Source organism: Lathamus discolor, chromosome 1 (assembly GCF_037157495.1).
Source record: "Lathamus discolor isolate bLatDis1 chromosome 1, bLatDis1.hap1, whole genome shotgun sequence".
Lineage (NCBI taxonomy): Eukaryota > Metazoa > Chordata > Aves > Psittaciformes > Psittacidae > Lathamus > Lathamus discolor.
In genome coordinates, this window is record NC_088884.1 from 113,280,789 (window position 1) to 113,299,745 (window position 18,957).

General features: G+C 38.7%; 1 protein-coding gene across 2 annotated transcripts in view; it reads left to right on the forward strand.

Annotated features, from left to right (window-relative positions):
- The window catches only part of DNAJB14 (DnaJ heat shock protein family (Hsp40) member B14), a 28,311-nt gene extending 10,626 nt beyond the window's left edge, over positions 1 to 17,685 (forward strand). The window contains exons 3-8 of one of the 2 annotated variants that reach the window (XM_065691390.1): positions 6,409 to 6,554; positions 9,630 to 9,815; positions 10,194 to 10,288; positions 10,953 to 11,062; positions 11,419 to 11,591; positions 14,255 to 17,685. In XM_065691390.1, coding sequence (XP_065547462.1) covers positions 6,409 to 6,554; positions 9,630 to 9,815; positions 10,194 to 10,288; positions 10,953 to 11,062; positions 11,419 to 11,591; positions 14,255 to 14,379 — 835 coding nt within the window. In that variant the 3' untranslated portion in view covers positions 14,380 to 17,685. The other variant, XM_065691399.1, reaches the window with a different exon arrangement.
- Positions 17,686 to 18,957: the final 1,272 nt, after the last annotated feature.

Consider the following 18,957-nt stretch of genomic DNA (forward strand, 5'->3'; position numbering starts at 1 on the left):
AAAAAGGATCATTTGCCTGCTGTGTGTTAACCTTTCACATTTCTTTTTATGCTGTGAAGTGTGTATTATCTGTTGTCTCCTACATGACTAAAAATAAATTCAGACACATATATAGGTCATACACTTTATACAGACTGCCTTTAAATGATCTTAAAATTCATATGGTGTCTGATGTCTCCTTTTTAGTAAATAATCTGTATCATATGTTCTATATTACGTTTTTGACATCTAAAAGATAATTGCCATTAGTAGTATGATGAAGCTGGATTGCTGTCTTGTGAAAACTGTGGTGGAATACTGCTTTTCCTGCCCTGCCAGTGCCTGCCTCTCAGAATGAATATTTTTGTTTTGGATCTTTGAGCTAGAACCAAACCAGACTAATAAGAGTCATGAGTTCTATAGGAACCTTGTAAAGGAGGATTAAATGTCATCCAGTAGTGGTTGAGCATAATCACCATCTTGATTTGAATTTATGGAGTAAACAAGAAAAAATTGCTTCTATACCTTTCATGGATCAGAGTGGAAGGAATTTATGTGACTTGACTTTTTCCAGGCCTTCTGCTGAGACTGCTGTGAATTCAGCAAAACATTTGCTAAAATTGGGAGAAAAAACACCCAAAACCAAAAAAAGAAATCGGGGTGTGCCTCTAATTATGCTGTAGCACTGCTGTGAATTGTTGAAATAGCCATCTGAGTGGTTGAGAAAGTCAAGGTAGAAATCACAGTCATAGAGCCTGTCATGGACAAGTGGCACAGAAGATACGGTGGACTTCGTCAGAAAGCTCCTGCCTTCAATCTATGCGTTTTATAGGTAAAATAAAAGCTAAAACAAAATGTGGAGAAATGTGTGCTGATAGAAGCTCAGCCTCAAGTATTTCATGTAATGCACACAGGAGAAACAAACTGACCAGGTACATTCAAGAGCAAGGTACTAAGACAAGCACCCTCATGTGGTGTTGAATCTGTCAGTAAAACAGAGACCTGAAGCTTCTGGTGCATTCATTCCAGAAACTAAAGAGATGTTGGTACCAGCTTGAGTTCCTTGATAAGACTGTGACCTCCACTTCCCAATCTAGAACACTTTTTGCAGACCACACTTACATCATCCAAACTGTGACTGGCACATTCTCAATTCAGCTGCAAGATGTCATTTGCATCAGGCTCTCTGGCATTACTGGAAACTTGACCCGTGTAGAAATTGGGCTGCATTTTACTGTGGTTTTCTGCTCGTCTGGGATCAGAAGTCAGTGTAGCTTCCTCTTGCTCAGTCCTTTGTTACTAACATTCACATTGCTGCTCATTGTGCTGCTCAGTTCAGGTTACCATTGGGAGAAATTGTGGCTCCCATTGCAAGCTTTTGGAAATAGTGGTTGAAGTATTTGTCTTTTTGTCCATCCTTGTGCTTATAGACAGAAGCTTTGGAAGGCCCTTCAAAATACCTGTCATACTAAGACTTAGTGATCACGGATCACTGCAGGTATTTGATACAGAAATGCAAGCATCTCCGGTAGGTTTTCTTAATCTGATAGAAGCTGTCAGTGCTGACCTAATCTGAATTGTAGATTTGAACAAGTGAAACAAGAAGCACAGCAGTAAGATCACATCATTTTGTAGTCACAGGAGAACCGGTGGTGGTAGCCACAGAATTTCTGCAGGTGAGAGCAGGCATTTCAGTTCCTGGAGGGCTTCCTGTGCCTTCAGCCGTCAGAGCATGAAGAGGAACCCAGCGTCACGCAGAACTGGCTCTTGCTATGGTCTGAAACTGGCTGACCAGTTCTACTGCAGGTGGCTTGTCAGCCACAAGTTGGGATAGTGGAGCTTTGCAAGTCACAGTGAGACTCCCCTGTCAGCAGATTGTGGATGAATGTTAGCCATCACTTGCCCTCATGGTGTTTGAGAAGTCTATTTTGTAAAAGCCAGGTATTATTACAGGAACATCCAGCAACCTGCCCTCCTAAATCAGCCAGCAAATCTGTTAACCAGAAGGGCAGTGCCAAGGTGCTGGCAGGGGACTAAAATTCAGCAAGGACAGAAATTAGCCAAACAAAAGAAATAATTTGATAGTAATTCAGATGCAGAAGTGATCCAAGCAGGAATGAAAAACAAGAAAAACAATTCACAAAAAAACAAAACCTCAAACAAATTAACAGTGAAAACAGCAAATAAGCCAGAAATAACAAAAAAAAAAAAAAAAAACCCAGTTCAGTACAAAAGGGGCAGTCAGTAAGCAAGTGATAGATAAATTGCAAGTTTAAAAATAAACATTAGCATGGAGAAATGTGCATGTGCAAGAAAATCAGCACTAGGGGCTATAGCGCCTTAAGTACAGCAAAACCAAGCAAGCAAGCAGCAATTTGAAATGCAGCTTTCAGAAAGTTAGTTGTTCATGCTGAGAGTGCTGCAGGACAGGGGGTTCAGATGCAGTTAAAGCCATAAGTAACATTGATAGTCAGACTTTTCCAAAGCCTCCACTGGTTTTCATCTTTTCCAGCCTCTGCTGGCCAATGTTGTGTAGCCTGCAACAGAAGACAAGTGTGAAGGGGATGGTTCCTTCTGTCCATCTGTCCTTCTGTGACAGACCTCCACAGGAGTGTTCAGTGCTCCAGGTGAGGAATTCTGGCAGTGTGATGATTGTCAGATGTCTGGAGTTTACTGGAGGCAAGGGTTGTGGAATATGTCCAAAAAGGCCTGCTTCTGCTGAGGAACAAGAGTCAGGTTGGCCGTAGGTTCCAACAGCTTCCAGCAGCCAGAGAGAAATTTATCATCAGGATAGTGGCAGTTAGGAGGAAGAGGACTTAAGTCTTGGAGAGTCTCTGTGAGAAGCCCATGATCCTCATCTCTTTAAGGTGGAGGAGGTATGTGGCATGTCAGGCTCTGATGGGGTGGGCTGTGTGCTCCAACAGTGTTTGAGAAGTGTGATGACTACACAGCACGCGTAAGACCTGGTTTGCTCTGGTGATCCCATGCAGTTGTCCTGCTGTAAACAGACTGACCAAGTTGAGTTTGTGGTGTGTTAGTTTTGCCTCTCAGGAGCACATCACAAACACTGGTAACTTTAATTGGAAAGCACCTTCTAAATGTCTTTGATTGTCCCATCATCCCTAGTGCAGAGCTGCTGCCATACAAGTTTTGGTGCAGAACTCACATGGACTTGTCTGAAAAAGCGAGCCATTACCCTGTAATGATTGCCCTGAATTACACTCAGTAAGGGACCTCCTGGCAGAAGTCACTGACTCCCTCCCTGTAGGAAACTTTGCATTAACTAGGTACTAGCTACTTGCAGATGCCTTTTGCCTTGAAATGGCAAAGCAAAGGTTATAAAACTCTTGTCTAATAGCAGAGTGTAGCAAGGGATTCATAGCACAGGGTCACTGCTGAGAATTCCAGGCTTAGGTAGGGGTTTTTTCCCCCTGTATATTTGTACAATCATTTAATGTATTTCAGGTTTAAAGCTTGATCTGCCCAATCCAAAGTCCTGCTAAACTCTGCAAAATTACCACACATACATGCGTATTCCACATGATTTGTCATGAAGTCTCAGGCTATCCAGCAAAGTACTTGCAGCTTATGTGTGCAGCTGAGGATCGTTAGAGCGAGCACTCACTTGGTTGAGATCTGAAGATGACAACAGGCTAAACAGTGAACAGGGGTTAAGTATCTCAGTGTTGGTCCTGTGCAATAGAAAGGAGGGCAGTGTAAATGATCTGGAGGATCGGTTACAGGTCTGCTGCAGGCAGTGTTGCTGTGAGCGTGCACATCCTGACAGGAGCACACAAGATAGAATAAAAGTCAGGGGTGGCTTTCACAAAAGTTTGTTTGAGCGTGGCCATTTAGCCTAGGGTGACAGGTCAGGGTATGAGGGTAATTTGATATAAGGTGTGCTTGAAATATTGAATTGTAGCTTCATACAAAATTGTGAACTTTGGAATGGCCATGCTCATGTATTTGTAGATTGTCTTGTTTAACAAAGCAATCACCAGCAAAGACTTGCTAAGAGACAATCGAGATGTGTTACACCTTGACTGAATGCTTGTTTCTCAGTGAAAAATAGCTCATCTGTGAAGCAGGTTCAGGATAGCTGTTGCATGGAGGGTGATAGCTTTCATCCCTTTGAGGGGCAAGTGCCATCTGACCCACAAGGCAGGTTTCTCCCTGCGCTTTCTCATCAAGGAGTAGCTCTGGTTTGATACACTGGCTCTAGGTAGACTGTGGTGTTGGAAGCTGCTCACACACTGACCTGAACATATTCTGATCATTCCTGCTTTTCCAGTATGGGTTTCCCACTGTGGGATTTTCAGTGCTTGTGAATGGGAGAAAGCTGCAGTGAGTTTTTGAGGGCTGGAAAACAGGCTGGCATTTCTTGGATGTTTCTCTTCTTTTTTTTCCATTTTTCTCCTCTCTGTAGCCTAGAGTTGTGAAATAAATGCATATAGGTTCTGCAAAGAAGTATGCTTTCAAGGTTGGATTGGGGGAGGGGATGGGGGTGGTGTGTTACTTCCATGAAAAAATGGCCTTACACTGTTGGGGGAAAAAGTTGTTGAGAATGCATGGTGCTTAATACACTTGAACAAATGTTCGCTGCAGTTTTACTGCTAATAAAGTAACTTTGCTAAACATTGATGACTCACCGCCTAATTTTATATCACCCAAAGTTCTGAAGAGTCTGGTCCACCAAAGGTAATTCAGATACTAAATTACTGAAGAGAAGAACTTAGATGGGATGCTGAGATAACAATTTCGTGAAATAAAAGCTTTATTTTATAGTGTTACACTTAAAATAAAAATGTCTTTTCTTGCTACGGTTCATAAGTAATCTAGGTCTTGAGGCTAAGGATGAAGGGATCTGTACAGTACCAAAGTTTTTTCTTCTTGTGAATGGATGAACAATTGAACAAACAAAAGTTTCTAGTACTCATAGTATAATTTAATATATTTTCTTTCCATTCTTTGTTGATGATGTGTTCTTTTTATTTAGCTTTATCAGCTTCCTGAAATTATTAAATGTTAGTTCAATGTAATGAACTGTATTTATGTGACTGGATATTTGTGTTGACAGCTGCCTGCATGCATTCAGTGCAGTGCTCTTATGAGCATTACACCAAGACTTCCACAAAAGTTTGTATTATTTGAGCACAGGAAAAGAGGTCCCTCACATGAAACTTGATTTGATCAATCTGTGAACTATGAAGGACCACACACGACGGTGTAGTTGTACTTCTGATGCTAGCATTCCCTTAATTACAGGGTACCCATTCTTCTTTCATGAAAATGCCGGAGGCTTACTTCCCCCTTTTTCTGCTTGGCTGCCCTGTGTATAGTCTTTGCAACACTAAACCCATATTTATGTAGAAATCCGTGTATTTAAGAGAATGTGGACACAGTTACAGCCTTATGAAGAGACTCACACAAAGCTTTTAAAGTATTTATGGATGTAATTTATATTTCTTGCTCGGATAAGCCTTCTCTTTTGGTATGCACCAAATGTCAATGCACCTCATTTCTGCAATGCAAGTTTGTGATTTGGCCTTATTTTCTGAATCCTTATCAGAGTAACTTAGGTTTTAAGGTGTATTTATTGATTTGGTCAGTTCTTCCTGCCCACACAGAATTAATGTTCTCCCTGCACTCTGTAACTGCTCTTTCTCTCTTCTGGGTATTGTAAAGCCTACAAAATGATGACATCATTTCCAGGTTTTGCTTTTCCTGTCTGGGTGAGATGGCCTACAAGAAGAATATTTCAGTGTTTAAAGCTGCATTGAACATATGAGATGAGATGAATTTGCAGTTGCTGAAGCTGTTATTGTTGTTGTGAACTTAACATAAATACTTACAGAAAGCTTGTTAAGATCCAGGTGCATTCCCAGCAGCAGAGGTATTCTCATATGCCTTATTTCCCTGAAAAGTGAATGCTCAGATGGTGTTACGACTTGACTTTTATTTGGAGAAAGGGAGGTACTGTTTGTTTTGTTTTAAATCATGCATACCAGAGAGCATTTGCACTTGACAGTCATAACAGGCCTTCCTACCCACTAGCTCTGTGAATAAATTTGGAATCTTCATTTTATGCATTATTAACATCAATATTCAAATAAATTGGGGATGAGGATGTGCTACAGTAATTGCAAACTGGAACAATTTCTTACAACTCCAGTAGCTCTGCAGTAGAAGTAGTAAAATAAATGTACATAGTAATTTTGAGTACGATCATTTGTTGTGCTCAGTGTTGAGTTTATTATGAAAAATGCCATTCTTTGTTTCTGGCGTGGATTTTTAAATAGATTATATACTGAAAGTGAAACGTGTAATGTATTGCATCAGTGTAATGGATTATCTCATTTACATCTGTGTCCTAACACAGTACTTTTACATCTTTTTGTTTACAATGTTTTACTTCATTTTCTTTTGCAGTATAAAGAAATGTAAAAACTATTACGAAGTCCTTGGGGTGTCAAAGGATGCGGGTGAAGAAGACCTAAAGAAGGCTTATAGAAAACTTGCTTTGAAATTCCACCCAGACAAAAACGATGCACCTGGAGCAACAGAGGCTTTTAAAAGTAAAACCTCTTTTTCACTTCAGATTTCTTTTGTGATTAAACTGTGTCAGATGAACGGAAATTCATCTGCATTGGTCTCTTGTCTTTACAAAATTGTCAGTGTGGTGTTCTGTACCTAATATTAAACTGACATTTTTATCCAAGACCATACTTGATCTTTATTGTCCTAACATATGCCTAGAAGTATAGATAAATAATGTGGGCTTTTGCAGTAGGGTTCTGTTTCAGAAGATTAATTATCAGGTACAAGGGGTGAATACTTGGTCTGTGAAACCCCTTGCACTTTTTTACTGTTGTTAACTTAATGTAGTCAATCGAACCTTACTGTCTTAAATCTTTACTTGAGCCTGAAAAAAACAAAGCAATATCTGACAGCAAAATGCAGTTTTTACTGATTCACATGCCACACTATTACCTTTTCCTTAGAACTCCTTGTTTGTATGTAGTTTTACTACTTTTTGCACACAGAAACACTTGGGTTCAAACATGGCCTTATTAACAGTTGCCTTTGACTATTTCAGGTAAAATTTAGTCTGACTTGACCTGATCTTAGTCCTGCACAAGGGAAATTGCTGAAGAAAAGCTTTTTAAGGAAAAGTACAGCTTCATCTCAGACATAGATGAAGAAACATGTGAATGTGTGAGAAATGATCATGCATAAACAAACGATATGATTGTGGTACATCTATTTTATTTTTTTCCTGTGCGAGGTTTACATGCAGGCATTTGAAAAAATGAATCAGATTTAAATTTGGGAAGGGAAAAAAAAGAAAAAAAAATGTCCTGCTGAGTAAGACTTCTGACACAGAAGTAATTGAAGAGGTAATTACAATAATATACTAACAATTCCAGATGACAATTGAATAGAATATAGCAGGAAGGTTGATGGTTAATGATTATTTTAATGCAGCTACATGATGGCTTTATCTAAAATAAAAAGTATTATTCTTATAAAATTGACTCCAGCCCTACGAGTAAAATATTTGTTAACAGCATTTTAAATAGCCTTTTGTTAGAAATCAGTTTCTTATTATTTAATCTTTTGTTTAACATTAGCCCTTTCTACAAGTTTGATGTCTTCAGCTTAATTTCATTTTCTGGTTCTTAACTAGATGAGTAAATGAACAGAACATTTTGTAGGGGAATCTTGTTGACTAAAAATAACTTAATAAAAGGTAGCATTTTTCTTGCTTTGAAATGATTGTAATCTTTTTTGTATGGCTGAGTAAATGTATTGTTTAGTTTGCCTTTAAAGGTGTCTGATGAGTTTCTAACATCCAGCTGAGAAAAGGAGTTTCACAATAATAGCTATTATTTGATAATAACGCATTATTTTAAGGAAAGGCCACATTAGAGAACAGAGTTTGATGTTAGGCAAGGTACTTAGATCTTGAGCTACATAGTACAGCTCTTCTCTTGTACTGAGCGGTCTCCCTGAGATTGTATTTCAGATTAAGAAGTTTGTGCAAATATAATGACTTTTAATCTCTTGGATTCACTTTTAATCTCTTGGAATCTCTTTTACCAACTTCAGTAAAAATCTTTCTTTTGGACCTTTTGAGCAGTTAGGGTTTTTTTGGTTTTTTTTTTTTTTTTTGAAGTCTTTTATTTAAAGAAAATTATCTTTGAATCAAATCTGTTTGTGAATTATCATTAAATAATTAAAACCAAATAACAAATAGTCAAAATGCTGACCATACTGTGACAGTATGCTGTCTTCTCTTTAGCTGCAGTCACCTGATTTATGTCTCCCTAAATTCTTAACTCTTGGGAAAATATAGATTTTTACTACCAATTTTATCCTTGTGCTGAATAGAGGATACAAGAGGAACCTTGCAGCAATATTTGGTGTCAGTAGTGTATATCATGCTCTCAGTGTACATTACCAAGCTTAATTTCTTTGGGTTTTCTCCTCCATTTAAAGGAATTACTAATGATTATTTCTAAGGGCATCTTAAAAGGCACATCATTAAGATTCATTAACTTTCTTTTTTTTTTTTCCCAATTGGATAATGTTGAAAACAGTAAATATGCAAAGTCATAGTTCTTATTTGCACGTGTTGAGGTTGTAGCGTTGCACCTCTCACGAAATTTTGATGACTGATGGCTTCTCAACACTGAAAACCAATCCCTGTGCCTTGTGTTGGCTGGCTGCAAAAGAAGCCTTTTGTTGGAGCACCCTGGAAGAGTGAGGAGACAGGAAAGCAGAAAGGCTTAATGAAGATACGACTGAGTGAAGATTGTTCATTGAGTGCCAACAGAGATTTTCATTCAGTCTGCAAGAGCTGTATGTCTGCGCACAGCATCTAGGGTTAAAGCTTGTAAAGTCAGCAGAGCTTGTGGTTTTTCACACTGATTCTGTCCATGATCACCTAACTCAGTTTTTCCTTTTCTCCTGTCAAAGTTGAAGTTGCCCATTTATGATAATGTAGCATAAATGGGGACAAGCATCCAGGCCAGGCGCTGCAAACATTGAGGTCGTAGGGGCAACCTTAGGAGCACACATGTTCCTGCTGTGCATGCGTGTTACATCATGCAAAATGTTGTGCTATTAATGTAATCCATAAAATATCTTAAGAAGAGCACAGAAAAATACATTAATACTCTTGTAGATAATAAAGTTGATGCATTCAAAAAAGTCACCACTTACCAAAGGAAACCAAAGAAAACCTACTGAGTCCATGATGTTTTTAAGCTAGGCTGCTAGAGCAAACTGAACTTTGCAATTACCCAGCTTTAAAGCTCTCATTGTAATGCAGGATGCTTTTTTAGTAATTGCAGTGAGCGAGAACATTTCCACAAGTGTAGGTGTTTCCCTAGAAAAAGAAACAAAGCTCTCCTGCCTTCTGCCTAGTTCAACAGGATAAAAGGCTTTGAATGGCGTTGGTGGGAAACTCTGGAAGCTGTGCTAAGAAAAGTAGAGATGTTTCTGGACCTTGTTCTACTATAGTTGATTTGTAACATACAGTAAAGGACATCATTCTCTGCCTATTCCTGACTTTGAAATTGCAATTTTCATGCTGGAATAGCTCTTACCTTTCATTTATGGGAGTTGTCTTTTATTCCTTGTTTCAGAAATTGGAAACGCATATGCTGTGCTGAGTAATCCAGAAAAGCGAAAGCAGTATGACCTTACAGGCAGCGAAGAGCAAACATGCAATCACCCTAGCAACGGCAGATTCAACTTCCATAGGGGCTGTGAGGCAGATATTACCCCAGAGGATCTATTCAACATGTTTTTTGGAGGGGCCTTTCCGACAGGTATTTGTATATATCAGTATAATCCCTGGGATACAGTGGTACTCCCCGGAATGGCAGAGAGTTTGTGATACTGTAAAACAGTAAAATTACTCCAGCCTGCCTACAAGCTCAATTCTTTAATCTGCATCACAGTTTGTTTTTCCCTTAAGTGTTGCTAAATCCCCAAAATGCAAGTTCGGTTCTTTGGGGTTACTATGGTGATTCTGCAGTACATGAAAATCAGTAGAAAAATCACTTTGAAGTTGTAAGATATCTCAAAGCTATTTTATGTGTCATTGTGCAGCAGTGCTAAGTGTTTTATGTTGATGCTTCTGTATTGACCTCTAAATAGTTTTGGGGTTTTTTACATGATTTAAATATGGATATTTCTTCCCTTAGGTAGTGTACATTCATTTTCTAATGGTCGTGCTGGCTACAGTCATCCTAATCAGCACCGTCAGAGTGGACATGAGAGGGAGGAAGAGAGGGGTGATGTATGTTTAAGCACCATTGACTTTAAACTATGGATTGTAAAATTTGCTGGTACTCACTTTCAGTTATGTGATTGCACAGGAGCTCTGTATTGTAGAAGAGAATTTGTGCTTGCCAGTTATCTATTTTAAAACTTTGGCAGGTTGTACTACTTAGTGTAAATAGCCATGCAAATTTGAGGAGATAATAACCTGGTTTTGTAAATCTGTTGTTGTATGTCACTATCTTTCTAGTGACTGGTGGTATTAGCCTAAGTGTGCCACTAGTTCTGGTCACTAATCCTTGACTACATTTAAACATGTATTTGGGCTGAGGTGCGAATTGAACCTTAAGGCTTGTTATTCATCTATACGAATTATATATAGTCCTATATAGTTACATACAACTGTATAGATGAGGCCAAATCATTGCATAGATTGTAACTGAATCACACTATTCAGGTGGTAACTGTGGCTACAAGCTAACCCATGAATTCTTGCAGCTTGAGCACTCTGTGAATATTGTGTATGCATCAGAAAGTTAAGATAACAATACAGTGTTTGCAGTTGTAGTTTTCCTAGCAGTTTTTAATGTTTAAAGCAGAAAGTCACGCTTAGCATTAAATCTTCTCAAATCTGTTTACTTGATGCTGTTTTATGAAATACCTGAATCTCTTTTGTTCCTTAGGGAGGTTTCTCTATGTTCATTCAGCTGATGCCTATTATTGTACTGATCCTTGTCTCCTTGTTGAGCCAGTTGATGGTATCTAACCCTCCTTACGCCTTACACCCAAGATCGTAAGTAATGCTCAATTACATTAACTTAAAACAGAGGGAGGATATTGTAATCAGCCTCTCCCACTTAGAAGCGTTTTAGAGAGCCTTCCATTAAACAAGAAACAAGAGTCTTACTAATGTGGCTTTTTCAACATCAAGGGTTTAGGCAGCAGAACCTTAATGTTCAGGTAAATGTAGTAATTTTTATTCTCTGGCAAATTATGCAGCCTTTCATTTCTTTACTTGTCTTGAAATCACAAATTCAGTAACATGCTCTTCTTCATGCTCTTCTATAATAGCAGTATTTTTTATAAAGTGTTACTTGTGGCGTAATAAGTATCGAGTCTCTCTCTCCCCAATCCCTCCTTTTTTTGCAGAAGTACAGGGCAGACCATAAAAATGCAGACAGAAAACTTGCATGTCATTTATTATGTCAACAAGGACTTTAAAAATGAATACAAAGGAGAGTCATTACAGAAAGTGGAAAAGAGTGTGGAAGAGGATTATGTGTCCAATATTCGTAATAACTGTTGGAAGGAGAGGCAACAAAGTAAGTTTGGCAATATGTGTATTTTCATGAAATCATGCATTACTGTAAGAAATTATTGCCTCAGGCAAGAATGAAGTGCTTGTATTATTAAAATGTTTTAATGAGAAAGCAAGCATAAAGTTCCCTACTGTTTCTCACTTCTAAAAGGGTCCTCAGTGTCATCTAATTTTTGTGCTTTACTCAGTGACCTAACAACCATCTGCAAATCATCATCAATTTTAACCTGCTACTCTATTATCAGTGACCGTTTCTCAGAAGATTAAAGACTACAGTGAATTGATAATGAGAAAGAAATTGCTCTAAGGTCAGGAAACACCTACATAAATGTTTCTGGAGGAGGAACCACAGTTCATACAAACACTGCTTTTCACGGTGACCGAGGACACACAGTGCAGCCTGTTAAACTTCATAAGCTGCAAATCAGTGGTTAATGTTTTGCCAGTGCTGAATAATTTTTCCCCCTGGACTTGGTACCTTGGCTATATCAGATCTTAAAATGGTTGGGTTTTGGTTTGGTTTTTGGTTTTTTTTTAGAGTTTACCATCTAGTTTTCTAATCTAATATTATACAAGGAGGTATTTTCTTTTAGAAGCCTAGAATTCAGTGTTAAAGCATAAGAATTCTGAATAGCATTGAATAGCATTGATTTCATCATCAGTTTTAACCTGTTATTCTATTATCTGTGCTCATTTTGTGAGCTTTTCATGATCTATGAGAACAGTGCTGCTAAAATTACGTCAATGTTAAAACCAGATGGTTTCAACTTTTCAGGCAGTAAGCCTCAGTAATAACTTACTGGTTAAACTCATTCATGAATTGTCAGTAAAATGACCAGAATCAAACAGAATGCTCTTCTGTGAGTGAAATCACGTGTTCCTGCACAACTTTACTCTCTGCAGTCCAGTCATGCCACACCTTTCAGCTGAGATGGCCCCTCAGTTTCTCCCAGTTGTAAAAGACAACCTGGCATCCCAGCTAGTCACATGAACATGACTACATGCATTCTTTTGCATAACAGGCCCAATGCTTCCTGGAGATTTTACGCTCCTTGCCCATGAGTACATACTGCTTATGCATAAGTAAATCTCTACAGTTTTACAAATTGTGCCCAGGAAAGACCTGCTGGGCACAAAACTGTGCTGATGGGTCACATGTATGCAAGAGAAACACCTGTGCTTTGGGGGAAACCCTTTGGATTATTTCCCAGACTACTAGATTTGGTGAGAATAATTTTTTCCAGGTTTTTCAAACACAGGAAATCATCAGAGAGCTTTTAGGTATAATTCATAAGCAAATACCAAAACTTGTATTTTTCCAACTAGATTGTCCTTTGGTCATCTTGAAATGTTTGAATATGTTCACTTTTCATGAAACGAATACCTAGTTTTTCATCTCCAGGTGGTTGCTAGATGAATCATTGGTAGTCGTATAATAAAAGAGTTAATGAGACGTGGTTATTAACAAACAAACAAAGATATAATCCAGCACAAAAAATAAAAAGAGGACGTATGATTTGTACATTTTTACAGCAGCGTGTGGATCTGGAAGGATAGTTTGCTTTCACTGACCTAGTCATTACACTTAGATTTACTGGCATGTTACATTTGTGTCTCCTGTAATGTATTTACTGTCTGAGTATCTTTGAAAAGGTTTAGTTGATGTACAGTTTCCCCCTGGGGAGGGAAAAAAGAGAAAGAATACCTTTCCCATCTTTCAGCCTTTATTCTTAACATGCTTACATTTTTAAGCATTAACAGCCCTGGACAATGCAGAGAGGCCCACGCTTTTGTATAATATACATATTTACAGAGGAAAATGTGATGACTACAGAAGCATCTGACCGTAGTATAAAGAAGAAAAATTACCTGAAGGTGGTGATTGCCATGTTGTTTGCTATTATTGTTTGCTATTATTATGTTGTTGCTTGCAATTTATCAGGTTGTGAAAACTACCCAAATTGATTTTGGGTAAAAGGCTCCTAATAGATTTTCCCTATTTATAGAAACAGCTGATTTTGTGGGTTTACGACTTTAAAATAGCTGTTGTGTGTTGGATCTCCTTGACAGCTAAAATCTTTCCAGCATTGATTGACATTTAAGAAAGCCTTGCTAATCCCTTGTGAGTTGAAGGGATGAGAAAGATTTTATACAATTAAAATGCTTAACAATGTCAAGCTGTTGAACACCAGTATAATACAGAGAGTTCTTTTATTAGTACCTCTGAACACTGGCAGTCTGAAGCAGCATCAGCTGAAGTAATGGGCTTAATATTGAGAATGGATTTTTGGACACAGACAAGACACCAGAGCTGCCAATAATATGCAAGATCACCGAGTGTGGCCTGTATTTGTATTGTTTTATGAGTTCTGAAGAAGTAGTAGGGGATTTTTTATGTTGTGTTTTTAATCAGATACTGCTGTATGAAATGCGCAGGTGCTAGAAAGCTGTTACCACTTTCTCTACTCAAGAAGATGAAATGCTTGTGAAGGCCCAGCAAAGGGAAGCTGTAGCAGTGCTGTTGGGGTGGTGTAGTCAGAATAGACAGAAGGAGAAAAGGGCAGGGATTAAACGCAAACTGTTTTACACAGCTTTGAGAAGGAATGCATTGTGTGCAAAGTGTTCAGGTTTTAACCTGAAAAAAACTTTTCTCTTTTTTCCTCAAAGAAACAGACTTACTTTATGCAGCAAAAGTGTATCGAGATGACCGTCTCCGAAGGAAAGCAGACTCCATGTCCATGGACAACTGCAAAGAACTAGAACGGCTGACCAGCCTCTATAGAGGAGGATGAACTACACTTATCCACATCCATCTTTACGTATGCCGTTCTGTCTCTTGTAAATTGAGAAGAGATTAGTTTCACCATGAATGCTGGAAAAGAGGGGTGGATGTAAAACTCTACTGTGTAGCTGTTTCCAGAAACCTTATGCTGAAATATCATTTAATGGCTTCTTTACCTACTGTGAAATATAGGTAACTTTAATTGTCTAGATTTAACTTCCAAGCTTCTGTGAATTCTTTCAGCAGAGAGAATAGCTCAGAAAGGATGCTATACTTGTAGAGACTTAGTCATAGTGGTTCTCCTCTTAACATATTTGCCATGTAAATATCTGTGGAAAGAACACTTTGTGTATATACGAGTTAAATGACTTTCTATTTAAAAATCTCAGAAGTTTAGTTCCATACAACATTTTGTCTCACTGATGGAATAAATAGTATGATTACATCACTCCTATTCAGATGTCAAGTGTGTGGAGTTGAAACAAGAATTTTTAATATTTTATCTCTAACTCTATGTAAAATCTTCTAGGTTTACAGCTTAGAGGAACTTGGTATTTTTAAATATAATGGCATATATTCCTAAATATCTGTTGGGGTCCATTGATCTGGTGTAGAGTAGCAGTTAGCTGTTGTAGTTTTTTAGCGTTTCTAAGCAATGCTGAGAAACCTAAGAACTACACTAATCTCTTTTCCAAGTAAATATTTGCAAACGCTGTACAGGCCATTATAAGCATTGCTTTTAGTACTTGCAGCAGTTTACAGCAGCTCTGCCATTTGGTATTCCAGTAGTAGTAAATCCATGCATATGGTTAACATGCATCCATAGCTTCCTGAATTTTCACTGGAAAGGTAGAGGAAAACATGCAATAGTAAAATCTTAAAGCTAAAAAAAATACTAGGAAAAGAAAAGGCAACCTACTTCTTTTTTTTTTTTTTTTTCCTGGCAGGCTTCCATTTTCTTACTCTTTGTTTATTTCAAGCTAGGTCCCAACACTCATTCCTCAATGGGTACCGCAAGTAGAACAGGGAAACATTGCTAAGGACAAGCTATGTGCCTTTCAACACTTCTGCCAACTATTTAAATGCTTTGCTAGCTTGCAGTAGGCTCCTATGGTCAGAGCCATATCGCTTGTCCCGGGGTGGAGGAGGCAGAGTATGCATTTTTCTGGACCAGAATGTTGCTGGACAGACTTCCTAGACGTGAGCAAACATACCATTTGGTCTGTACGTGGAAACCATATGTAGCCACACCTGCTGATGCAAAGAGGTGTTTTGAAGCAGCTAAGTACAATGTACTTGCAGTTTATCAAAAGCACGTTGAAACTGCTTTTAGGTTCAGTAGCTGATGTTTTTACATGTTAACAGGGCTGTGCAGGAGAATCTTTCTTGTATTTGAGAATGCCAGGTGGCTCTTAGTAGGGGCAGTATTTTTTGTCTGAGAAGACTGCTATGTTTGAGCAATGCTATCAGTTTATGTGGAGCCAAGTTCTCCTTCTGAACTGAAAGTTTAAATACTTGACTGACTTCATTGGAATTTCCCCTGATCCAGAGCAGGACTTGACTTTAGAGGTACACTAAATACTATTGCTCTAAGTGACCCAGAAATCATTTTGCATGTATACCTTTTCTAAGCTGTCCCACTGGAAATGTTGGTGTAAAATGAGAGGGACTAGCTGCAGGCTTTTAAGTAAGCAGCTAAACCAGCATTCAGGGTAGACATGAAAGCCTAAGGTACAAAGCAGAACTAAGAGCTGCTTAAACAAAGGGGAAAATAAAACGGTTGCTGTACTGGACATCCTCACTAAGATCGTAGGAAAACCATACAGAAGTAATGGAAAAGCACCCATGTGTTTGAAGTCTGCAATAGAAATTTATGAAGAAAATGTGATTCCCCAGATTTTGTAACTGTCCAGAATGTATTGTAATTATACTAATGAAAACAAACTATCAAAGTACGTACTGGTACTCCTGTGTCTTCTTAATAGAAGAAAATTGTTCCAAAGGCTTAATAGGTACTCGGGCCTTCCCATTCACAAATGAGTGTGAGCTTGCAGAGTGATCTTTTAGTGCAGATGCCACACACACATCAAATATCAGAACAGCGAAGTCAGAGTGGAGAGATGCTGTTAGCATTATGGAGTAATTGGGTGGGTTATGTCTGCCCTGCTCCTGCTGCAGCTGAGAAGCAGGTAAATGGACAAATATTGGGCGGTGTTAGGCTGGTTAAATTGCTGTCAGTAGGTACCTCAGCAAAGCAGACTGATGCAGTGGCTGTGGCAGCGCAGGTGTCCCAGTAGTTTAAAAGCAAGACCTGGGTGGCTACATCTCACTGGATTGTCTACTGCAATTGCCATTTTCAGGGAAGTTACTTAGTATTTAAAAGATTGAATGGTGGCACGCTTTGAAATATGCAATGACTTGTAGAAGGATGCTGTTATTTCCCATAGCATAACATTTAACCTGCTCTAAACGTGGCCTGCAAATGTTCTTTCAATATTCCACGTAGGTGTTTCTGTCCTCATGATTGTTACCGTTTTCTCGAGTCTGAAGGTTTTTTTCTTTAGAAAAGGAAAAAGGAGGAATCTGCTGGAAATTTCAGAATGGATTTTCTTATGAGCAAGATGCCAACTGAAGAGAGTGGAGTACTTGGGTATTTTCATTTGACCTTTCTTCAGAAGATGAAGTTCTCATTAAACTAAGGTATCATAAAGAAAGGGGAAAAACAAAACTGGTTTTGAACGGCCTGACTAAAAATCCCTGAACTTTTCTAGCTACCAAGAAGTAACTCCTTACTCTACTTACACATTACCTGTATATTTAATCTAGAATTAAAGATAGCACATGCATGGGTTTTTGATTTCTCCTCTACAAGGGCAAGCAGGAAGGTCCTGCAGAAAGTGAAGACTTTTGACATGACTCTGACATACCCTAATGAGAAAGGGAGATTATAGCGATCAGTCTGTGTTGTTTATGGAGCATCCTGAGTCACAAGTGTGTTCAGTTTTCACATCTGATGAACATTTCCCGACAAGTTCTCTAACTGTTCAGGTAAAACAAGATTAAATTTGATTTAATTTTACTTTTTTTTTTTTTTACCATTTTTTAAAGTCTTGATTCTTTTACAAGTTTGCAAGAAAAGTAGAACATTATAGCACTAAAATGTAACAGATGCATTTAAATAGGCAGTAGAGACAACTTTAAATTATGTACATTTTTAATGTAATTTTGTAATGAATGCTGTAAAAGGATTAAAATGAGAGGGCAAGAATATGTTTTCTAAGGTTGTTTGTTCTATAAATTCCATTCATCCGCTAAACAGTTGTTACTCTTTCTTCCTGTAATCGGTCAAATAGAGCAGACGGAAAACGTAATAGTGAAAGCAAACATTTTGGTTTTAAAAAAAGCAGTTACTACACAAATTCCTGAAGCTGTAACTGCTAAAAGTCCTGGCTTCCCAGTTATCTCTATCAGGTTAACAGAGCACAGTCAGTTTCACCAGAGGGGCTTTGGTCATCGTGATTCATGGCAGTTGTAAGCCCCAGTGATGTATCCCCTATCTACTAACAACTCAATGTGACCTTGCAGGTGCTGCTCATCTCTGGGCACTGCTTTCCCCATGCTCCTTTGTAAACCTGGAGAAAGGATACCATGTAACAGATGTCAAATTCTGTGCCATTTTTGGCATGTGATCAAGAGCAAATACTACAAATGTAATAAATATAGGAAAGAAATACACCATTTGTTGTGGTTTAACCCCAGACAGCAACTTAAGTATCACACAGGCACTTGCTGGCGCGCACGCGCACACACACACACACACACACACACACAGGTGGGATGGGGAGAACAGGAAAAAAGGGAAAACCTCTGGGTTCAAATAACAGTTTAATGACTGAAATAAAACAAAACATGATTATAAGAATATAACTGTAATGAAGACAACAAAAAGAGGAATAAACCCCAAAACAGGCAATCGATGTACAATACAGTTGCTCACCACCAGCTGACTGATGCCCGGCCTGTGTCTCCCAGCCAACTCCCCCCCAGTTTCTGTACCCAGCATGATGTGGTATAGTGTGGAATGTCCCTTTGGCCAGGTTGGGTCCTGGCTGTGCTCCCTCCTGGCTTCCTGTGCCCCTCCTCACTGGTAGAGGTTGGCAAAATGAAAAGTCCTTGATAAAAAGTAAGCACTACTTGGCAACAACTAAAACATTGGTGTGTTAGCATTGTTCTCAGACTGAAGTCGGAGCACAGCACTACGCCAGATGCTAGGTAGAAAATTAACCCTATCCCAGCCAAAACCAGGATAGTATACACCCCTTATTCTATACCATTTACATCATGCCCAGTTCCCACACTTTCGAATACACCATCACCTTTCCTGTCTTTTGATACACACACAAACAGGTATCATTTTCCTCGTCTGTGGACCATCCCTGTAAAATGACCATTAAGTTCATTTAGTCCATTTGTTTTAAAACCCTTCCAGGGCAGGAGAGGTGGTGTTGCATGCTGAAGCCAGTCCTGATTAATCTGTATGATTTTTACCGTAATACCCTTGACAGCGCAATCCAAAGGAAGTCAGGTT